The sequence below is a fragment of the Echinops telfairi genome, unplaced genomic scaffold (genome assembly GCF_000313985.2).
Source record: "Echinops telfairi isolate 266 unplaced genomic scaffold, ASM31398v2 ScPeMD7_7412;HRSCAF=8450, whole genome shotgun sequence".
Classification (NCBI taxonomy): Eukaryota; Metazoa; Chordata; class Mammalia; order Afrosoricida; family Tenrecidae; genus Echinops; species Echinops telfairi.
Window position 1 is genome coordinate 3,464,516 of NW_022111312.1, and position 9,514 is coordinate 3,474,029.

General features: G+C 51.3%; 1 protein-coding gene across 1 annotated transcript in view; it reads left to right on the forward strand.

Annotated features, from left to right (window-relative positions):
- Positions 1-9,514, forward strand: part of LOC101643318 (2'-5'-oligoadenylate synthase 3) — a 37,340-nt gene that overhangs the window by 6,630 nt on the left and 21,196 nt on the right. Inside the window, exons 2-4 of the mRNA XM_045296695.1 lie at positions 2,638-2,923; positions 3,698-3,873; positions 8,292-8,530. Coding sequence (XP_045152630.1) covers positions 2,638-2,923; positions 3,698-3,873; positions 8,292-8,530 — 701 coding nt within the window. The remainder of the gene's footprint in view (positions 1-2,637; positions 2,924-3,697; positions 3,874-8,291; positions 8,531-9,514) is intronic.

Consider the following 9,514-nt stretch of genomic DNA (forward strand, 5'->3'; position numbering starts at 1 on the left):
GAGTTGATAAAGACCCACACTGACCCTACAGGCCAAGGTAGAACTGTCCCCGTGAGTTTCTCAGACTGTAACTCTATGGGAGTAGAGAGCCCCATCTTTCTCCCAAGGAGCGGCTGGTGGTTTTGAACTGTTGACCTTGCAGCCCAACGAATAACCACGACAACACCAGGGCTCCTGAAAGCTTGAGAGCTTCGATCATGAAAACCTCCATTAAGCCCTTTAATTGAAGGGAGAGGAAAGGATGTGGTCTAGGAGCCTCACTCCTTGGGCTCAAATCCTGACCCTGCGCCCTGGCGGAGGGGGTCTTAAGCAAGCGAGGACCCTTTCCTTTTTTGCTTTCGAGTTTGAAAAGTGAGCACAGGAACCTGGCCTCTCAGGCCTTGTTTAGGAGTCCCAGTGGCCTAGTGATTACAAGTTGGGCTGTGATTCGGAACGTCAGCAGTTCAAAACCACTAGCAGCTCCTCGGGAGTAAGACGGGGCTCTGTAGTGCTGTGCACATAGTTACAGTCTTAGAACCCCACCAGATATGGCAGAGGTTTGGGTTTAGGTTTGGGTTTTCCCAACCTTGTTTGGAAGATTAACCCTTTCCAGACGACTCCATCCTCTGCTTTGAACATTTGGGTTGAAACCATATCTTTTCAGTAATGGGAGACATTTGGAATGAAATGGAAAAATCAAATGCTTTGAGGGCATGTGGACTTTGCTACAATTAATGGGAGATATATGTCTTGGGGTGTGAGGGGGGTGGGGGGTTGTCTGTCTGATGCTGGGCTGGTGGGATGAGACCCCTTTCTTCAGATCCACGCAGCTATACAGGTGTCCACCAGATGGCAGCATATGCTCAAATGAGATGTCCAACACCCACCACCCGCACCACCACCTCATCCCACCCCTGCCACACACACCCTCCCAGGCAGAAAATACAGGTGGGCACTCTATCACCCACAAGGAACCCTGGTGACGAGGTGGGTTATGTGTTGGGCTGCTAACCGCAAGGCCAGCAGTTTGAAACCACCAGCCACCTCTAAGGAAAGACTTGAGGCTTGCTTGTCCCATGAAGATGGACAGTGTCAGAAGCCCACGGGGGCAGTTCTGCCCTGTCCTATTGGGTCACTATGTGTTGGAAGTGAGCTTGGATTGGGTTCCTCGCAGAATGATTAAAAGAGACGGTTGTGTGCAAAACACCCGCTGCTGTTGCTGTCTTTAAGCGCTGTGTTAGTCTGGGTAGACTAGAGAAACAAATCCATAGAAACTCCTATGTGTGCAAAACAGTTTTATATAAAGGGTAATTGTACATTAAGAAAACATCCCAACCCACTCCAGTCCAAGCCCATAAGTCTGATATTAGCCCATATGTCCAATACCAGTCTATAAAGTCCTCTTCAGACTCATGAAACACATGAAATGACCCCGAATGCAGATGATCACAGGCCAGTGGGTAGAAAGTCTTGTGGATCCAGTGGTGGTAGAAGCACCTCAGCGCTGGTAGGGGTCTCCCCGTGGCTCCTCCAGTTCCCAGGTCACGGAGTCTATCAGCGTGGTGCCATGCATCTTGTCAGTAGAGCGTCTCTCTGGGAGTGAGCAGAGAGAGAAAGTGTCTCCCATCTCCAAGGAGGAAAATACAGCAGTTCTCAGAATCCTCAGGAGAAGGCCAGGCCCACACAGAGGCCTCCTTGGCTATGACCTGACTGACAGACTAGACTCCACCTCTTCCCTCTTAATCCTCTCAAGTCCCAAATTGACACCAGGTTATGCGAGCAACTACCACAAGCACCAAGTAAAGTCAGATGTATAACGATGTATAGGATGGAGCAGAACTTCCCCATATGGTTTCGTGGGCTTTACAGGAACAAATTGCCAGGTCCTTTTCCCATAGAGCCCGTGGATAGGCTTGAACTGCCCTTTTTTCCATTAGCCGTCAATCGCTTCGCTTTTACACTGTTAGGGGTCCTCTTAAAATGCCTGACTCACAGCCAATGCTCCATCCATAGGAATTGTCTCTACGTCTTGCCTTGTGACCCTTTTTTCAGCAACCCCTTGTGAGGCCTCTAGAGGTAGACCAGCACAGCTATTGGGATCATTAGGAGACCCTGCTTGGAGGGGAGAGTTTCCCTGAAGGGCTCAATTCCGGTTCTTGCCACTTACTGGCTGTGTAAGTAACTCAATTCTCCTCACTGGGCCTCGTGCCCCATACCTGTAAGCATGCAGAATCCTATTGGGCTTGTTAGGTTTAGAAGTGTGGCTTTGGGTGTCAGGCACCTGTCAGGTGAGGTACTGACAAGACTGAGTCTCCGTCCCAATTCTGCAGGCTGGAAGCACTACCGAGAACCACACTGCTAAGATCATAGTTTTGTTCTGACGTCACAGGAACATCACATACGCAGGCCAGAATTTGCCTCACCCACCCACCCCCGTTCCTTTGTGTTCAGGCCAGTTGCCAACCTTCAAAAAGCACTGACTTGTCCATAGCGACTGCCTCTTCTGGCACCGCCGTTCCCTCTGCTGGAGCTTTAACGACCAGAGCTGTGTGGCCACAGTCCCCACCCAGCCCACTCGCCCCACGCAAGTTGTCTGCCAGCCCATGCAGGCACTAGAACTAGAGAGAGTGGCATTCTGAGCGATGGTTCTCTCTCCAGGGAGGTTCCTCCGGCCGGGGCACAGCCCTGAAGGGCAGGTACGATGCCGAACTGGTCATCTTCCTGAGCTGCTTCAAGAGCTATGAGGACCAGGCGCCCCTCTGTGCGGAGATCCTCAGTGAGATGAAGACTCAGCTGGAAATCTGGGGGACAGACCCCATCCCCGGCCTGAGCCTTGAGCTTCCTGAACAGGACACACCTGGAGCACTGCAGTTCCAGCTGGTGGCATCTGAGGATCCTGAAAGCCGGGTGGATATTAGCCTGGTGCCTGCCTTTGATGCCCTGGGTGAGGGGAGGCCTATCCGTGTGGGGGGAAGGGGAGGGGGAAGAGCAGTCTGAGATTCCTGGGAGGGAAACAGCTTCCAGGTCTGGCCCTGCCACTGTCAGGGCCCTCTCCCCAGCATCTTTGGAGAACTTCCTTTCTGCAGAAGGCTGCCATTGTGCAGAATCTTGTATTTCATCCCGAGACCGCCCGAGCCATTTTAACAGGCCCTTCCATAATCAACTCATCTTTAGAGACCCATAAAAATGTCTCGGTGCCCTCGCCTGTAATTTGGAGACAATAATCATGACCTGGTAAAGCTGTTTGGAGACTTATACTTGTTCCTCTATAGATAAACTTAGCACCCACCACATGATAAGGGTCAGATGGGCATTTGCTGTTAGCAGGTTATGCCTTGGGGTGCTAACTGCAAGGTCAGCAGTTCAAAACCTCCAGCTGCCCCTAGGGAGAAAGACGACACTCTCTACTCCTGTAAAGAGTTACAGACTCAGAGACCCCCACAGGGACAGGTCTACCCTGGAGGGTTGCTATGAGTCGGCAGGGACTACACAGTCACACGCATGGGAAGTGGAGAAAAGAATAAATACATCGAAGGGCTCTGAGTTCAACACTGCCTCTGAGCCTGTTATCCTGGATTCCTCTGTGCTGGACGCTCGCTCAGGGAACACTGAGAGCCAAGCCTTAGCTCTACCACACAGCTGGCTTCTCCGAGTTCTCCCCCCTCCCTCCCATTGCCCCAAGCTGGGCTCAGTGCCAACGCTGCCCTCCCACCCACAGGACAGCTCCACCCTGGCGTAAAACCTGAACCCCGGGTCTACTCTGCTCTTCTCAGCAGCGGCTCCCAGCGGGGCGAGCACGCTGCCTGCTTTGCAGAGCTACGGAGAGAGTTCGTGAACACCCTCCCAGTCAAACTGAAGAACCTGATGCTGTTGGTCAAACACTGGTACCGCCAGGTAAGGACAAGCCCTCCCTCCAGGCTCAGGACAGTGTGATCTCTGCTTCGAGATCCTGCAGGTCTTCTCTTAACTTCATTTAGTGTTAAGAGGAACTGTCGGGTCATACCCTTTGTCCATTATTCTCCACTGGGTGAGCTGCCTTCTTGTTGATTTCTCAGTGCTCTTTATATATGCAGGGTGCCAACGCTCAGTCAGTTAATACGATGCAGCTGTCTTTCCCCAGGCTCTAACTAGTCCATTCACTTTCTTTAGGGGTCTTTGACCATCAGAAACATTGGCGTGTTCATGTAATCAGACGTATTCATCTTTTCCTTGTATGATTTGTGCTTTGTGTGTCTTATTGAAGATATCTTCCCCAAGCCTGTCTTCCTAAAATGACTCTCTTATTTTTTTTCCATGTGTAAGGCAGACAAAATAATAATAATTTGTAAAGTATCAAGGGCTCATGAGGGAGGGGGAATGAGGAGCTGATACCAAGGGCTTAAGTAGAAAGCCAATGTTTTGAGAATGATGAGGGCAACGAATGTACAAATGTGCTTGACATACAATGCATGGATGGATGGATTGTGATAAGAGTTGTATGAGCCCTTGATAAAATAATTTAAAAACAAAACAAAAATAGTTTCTAAAGCTCTCACTGCCACGGAGTCAATTCTGACTCAAGGTGACCCTCTAGGACAGGGTAGAGCTGCCCCCGTGGGTTTCTAAGACGATCACTCTTTGCGGGAGTAGAAAACCCGGTCTCTCTTCTGCGGAGCGGCTGGTGGTTTTAAAACGCAGGCCCGGCGGGCCGCAGCCCAAAGCATTGCTAACTGCTAGAGTTGTGTTTATGTTTGGAGCTATAACCTATGTGGAAAATTCTGTGTATGGGATGAAGCGATCTGTAGTGTGTAACCCTGCCTCCCCCGCCCCATAGGCAGCTGTGCTTGTGCACACTCTTGTGCATCAGGCGGGGTGTACCCCTGCCAGTGCCAGGGACAGGGAACGGACCCCCCAAAGCCTTGGGACATCTGGCCAGATCCACTTGTTGGGCTTACTCATCACAGAGCAAGGTGGAGTCCAGAGAAGCCCTGGAGTCTGATTCTGACCCAGACACGACTTACGGTGCAGTCTTAAGCAAAGGCTCACCCTTCTGTGCCCCCACTGCTTCTACAGGAGCATGGGCTTCTCTAAGTCTCCCCAGCTAAAAAAGACTCCCCCAGGACAAGAAAGACCACTCATAACCTCACACAATCCAAGCGCACTGCCGTCAAGTTGATCCTGACGACGTCAGACTGACTCCGGCCCGCCTGGGGGTCAAGTCCTGGCTCTGCCGCGTAGTGGCTGTGTGATGGGGGCAAGTTACATCACCCCTGTGACTGTTTCCGCTTCTCTAATCAGGTAGTTTACTGGTTAGAGGTATTTTGGAGATATTTTAATGCCATCTTTCCTTTAAAATATTTTCTTTTCTTTAAAAACCATACCTCTAGGATCCGATAGCATGATCGGCTTTGGGGGGGTGGGGCTATTAGGCAGGGTTCTCTAGAAAAACAAAACCAGAACACTTTTTATTATCTATATAAGGGCATAGGTTTATTACAGTGAGAAGGAATACGACAGCTAATTAGTCCACACAGCAGTACAGAGGGCTCAGTTCAACTCACTTCCATGGAACAGTTAATATACCGGAAGTCCTTCAACTCACGTGGGCTGCCAGGTCCAAGGTCAAGGAAGCAGACAGTGGAGTCCTCCCTCAGGCAAGGCAGGCAGAGTCTGCCCACAAGCAGCAGGGTGGGTCAACAACAGCAGTCTGTAGCTCGGGAGCTTAGCGAAGCAGGCCTGGATGGGATATTAAGTGCAAACAGTGCAAGATGACAGGATCCACCAGCCTCAAGGTCAAGCGATGTACACACCAGCAGTGTGGTGAAGCAGGTCTCCACAGAGCCTTAAGCTCTAGCAACATGGGTCGGCCTGGCCCACAGGTAGTGTAGCTCACAGGTTGAGGTAGAGAACTAGCTAAAGCAACATGCTCCAGCACACTCCAATCACTGCAGCGCAAGAGAGAGAGCCATTTATCTCTTTGCGCGCCAATCAAACTGATCGGATTAAGACCACGTGTTCCTATTGGCCAGGGTGGCACAATAAACCTACTTATCACAGGTTGTGGCAAAGCAGCTCTAAACGCACTGCCATTGAATTGACTCCGACTCATAGCGAACGTATAGGGCAGAGTAGAACTGCCCCCGTGGGTTTCCAAGGCTGTAACTCTGCACAGAAGTAGAAAGCCTTGCCTTTCTCCCTTGGAGTTGCTGATGGTTGGAACTCTGACCTTGCAGTTAGCAGCTCAGCGTGCAACCACCATGCCATCAGTGCCATCAGGGCTCCTTTTAAACCATGCCGCGCCCCCTTACTCTGCTCAAGAGTCTATGTATAGATTGGTCTATGCATAGATTCTGAAGGAGTCCAGAGACATGTTCTGGCATTCCCATTCTTCTCAGGGTTATCCATGGGCTGTTATGATCCACAGGGTTGGATGCCTTGGCATAGCCAATGAAACACAGGTAAACATCTTTCTGATGTTCTCTGCCTTCACCAAGATTCTTGGGACATCAGCAATGAGAGCCCTCATTCGACCTCCTCTTCTGAACCTGCCCTGAATTGCTGGAAGCTCCCTGACCAGGTCCTGCTCTGACTGTGGTTGATTGACCGTCGGCACCATTGTACTGGCATGTGATAGTAACGATTTTGTTCCCTGATGTCGGCATTCTGTCGAGTTGCCTTTCTTTAGATTGTGAACCAAACTTGAGTGAGTCCTTTCCAGCTGATTGTCCGGGTCTTCCAAACTTCCTGGCATAGCCGAGCGAGTGCTTCAAGTGCTCCCTACATCAGCTTGCTCAGGCATTTCAGGTGGTATTCCATCAATTCCTGGAGCCTGGTATCTCACTCATGCTTTTCAGCGCGGCTTGAACTTCTTCCTTCAGGATCAATGATTCCTGATCACAGGCCACTTCTTGAAATGGTTGCTATGTTGACCGGTTCTTCTTGGTACTGTGACACTGTATTCCTCTCATCATCTTTTGATCCTTCGGTCAATATTTTGCCCATAGAATCCTTCAACATTGCAACTCCGGGCTTGAATTTTTTTCTTCAGGTCTTTCCGTTTGAGATACGTGTTCTTCCTTTTTGCCTTTCTAGTTCCACGTCCTTGCAGAACCCATCGTAATGCTTGACTTTGTCTTCTAGAGCTGCCCTTGGAAGTTTTCTGTTCAGCAATTTTACTTCATCGTTTGTTCTGTTTGCTCTCGCCACTCTGCGTTGAGGAGCAAGTTTCAGGGCCTCTCCTGGCATCTACTTTGAGCTTTCCTTTCCTCCCTGTCTTAGGAATGGCCTTTTGCTTTCTTCATGATTGCTTCTTGATGAAGGATGTCCTTGATGCCATCTCGCAGCTCATCTGTTCCTTGGTCTTTAGTGGTCCTTGGATCAAATAGGTTGTTGACACCATTCTTCACCTTTTCGTTCCCAGCATAATAAACTAGACGATGGTCCGACTCAGATTGGCCAAGACCAGTCCACTTCAGCTCACGAATGCCTGTGTTCCCCTTCATTTTTGATGACTTCCGATTTTCCCAGATTCATACCTTGTACATTCTGCATTCCAATGTCTCAGAATGTCGGCCTCTGCTCGTTCCCATTTTGAGTCGTGCCCCGTCGGCAGGTGAAGGTGTCCAGACAGCTTTAGTTGTCTGCATCAAGGCAGACTCTAGTTTGAGGAGGGAGTCCCCCCCCACCCCCCCACGTTGGTTCCAAAGTGAGGGGCCAATCTTCTCGCATCATATCAGACACCGTCCTACTGATATTTATAACGTGTTCGCTGGCTAATCCTTCAGAAGTGGACCAATTATTCCTTCTTCTTGGTGCTTAATCTGGAGGCTCCACTGAAACCTGATCACAGTAGGAGACACTGTGGTATTTGACACACCAGTGGCATACCGTCCAGCAACACACAAGCCACCAGAGGACAGCCAACTGCCAGACACATGCTGGTTGGGGACCCATAGATGGTGGTCCATCCTAGGAGAGGGGGGGAGTGATGTGGTCACCCATGTGTCTGCTTTAGTGGACAGTCCATTGGAAGGACCAAGACTGAGCATCATGAGGAGGCTGGGCCAGTTGTCAAGGTGAGAGGTTGATGGCAGGACTGAGACGGATCAGAGTTTGGGAAAGAGGGAGACACACAGGACGCTGTGAGCCAGCCACTTAGACCAAGCCCCCACAGGCAGGACAAGAGATACCCACCAGGCTGCTCCCTGAACAGGCTTGGGGTGTCGCTGCTTGTCCCAGGCTGGGCCTGCAGGTCCCCACTCGGAAGTGCTACAGAAGGCTCACCTTCTTCCTTCCTCCTTATCCTTTAAGCCCCTCGTCTCGACCCTTTACAGGTGTGCCCGCAGGAGGCACAGAGGGGGACGCTGCCCCCAGTCTACGCCCTGGAGTTGCTGACCATCTTCGCCTGGGAGCAGGGCTACAAGAAAGATGCCTTCAGCCTGGCCCAAGGCCTGCGGACCGTCCTGGGCCTGATCCACCAGTATCAACACCTGTGTATCTTCTGGACCGTCTACTATGACTTCGAAGACCCTTCGGTCGGGCAGTTCTTGAGGGACCAGCTCAAGAGACCCAGGTACCCCTGTCACCCAGGTACCCCTTCCCGGAGGCAGAGCCACAGGGATGTAATTAACCACCATGGAAGTGGTCATAGCAACTGAGGGCTTGGATGGGGGCCTGAGCCCAGAGCGACCCTTGCATTTTCTAAATCAGTGGCCCCAGCCTCGCACTGGAAGCACTGAGAGAGATTTTAGAGTCCCTGTGTGGTGCTAGCAATAGACACCTAACAAGAAGCACTCGGCTACTCGCCACGAGGTTGGTGGTTCTAATTCAGGCCAGCGGTGGCTCGCAATAAAGGCCAGGCAATCTCCCTCCAAAAGATCAGCCCATCAGCTGAGGACAGACCATTCTACTCTGACACACGTGGGGTCACAGAAAGACAGAATCTTGACAGTAACCGGTACGAGAGGGGGGTCTTAAACTAGATCGACGCGCTGGTACTATAGTAGAACAGGCGCTGGTACTATAGTAGAACAACTATATCAGGTGCCGAGTCTGTTCCGATGCCTAGCAACCGGATGTGCAGCAGAAGGAATCCAGCCAGGTCTCCCGCTCCGTCCTCACAAGGCATGTCTAGGTGTGACCCCATTGTGGCGGCCCCAATCCAGCTCGTTTCGTCGAAAGCCTCCCTCCTCTTCACTCGCCCTCGACTTTACCAGGCATGATGCCCTTCCTCTGGGACTGGTCCCTGCTAGTCACATGCCCAAAGTCTGTGAAATGAACTCCCACCTTTCCCGATTCTACGCCATCCTTCTCAGAAGCGGTTGGGAACACGGTGGCGTGGGGTCTCCGGCACCTCGGGGTGACCTCTTTGCTAAGGGCTGTGCAGCAGATTTACCCGATGCCCCGCGTCACCCCATCCCTTGACTGTGGTTCCCATTGGCATCCACCGTGGCTCCGGGTGAAATGAAATCTCTGGTGATTTCCGTCTTTCTCTCTGTTTTCCGCGATGACGTCGGCCGGTCCAGTTGGGAGGGCTTTCGTTCTTAGAGGCCCATTT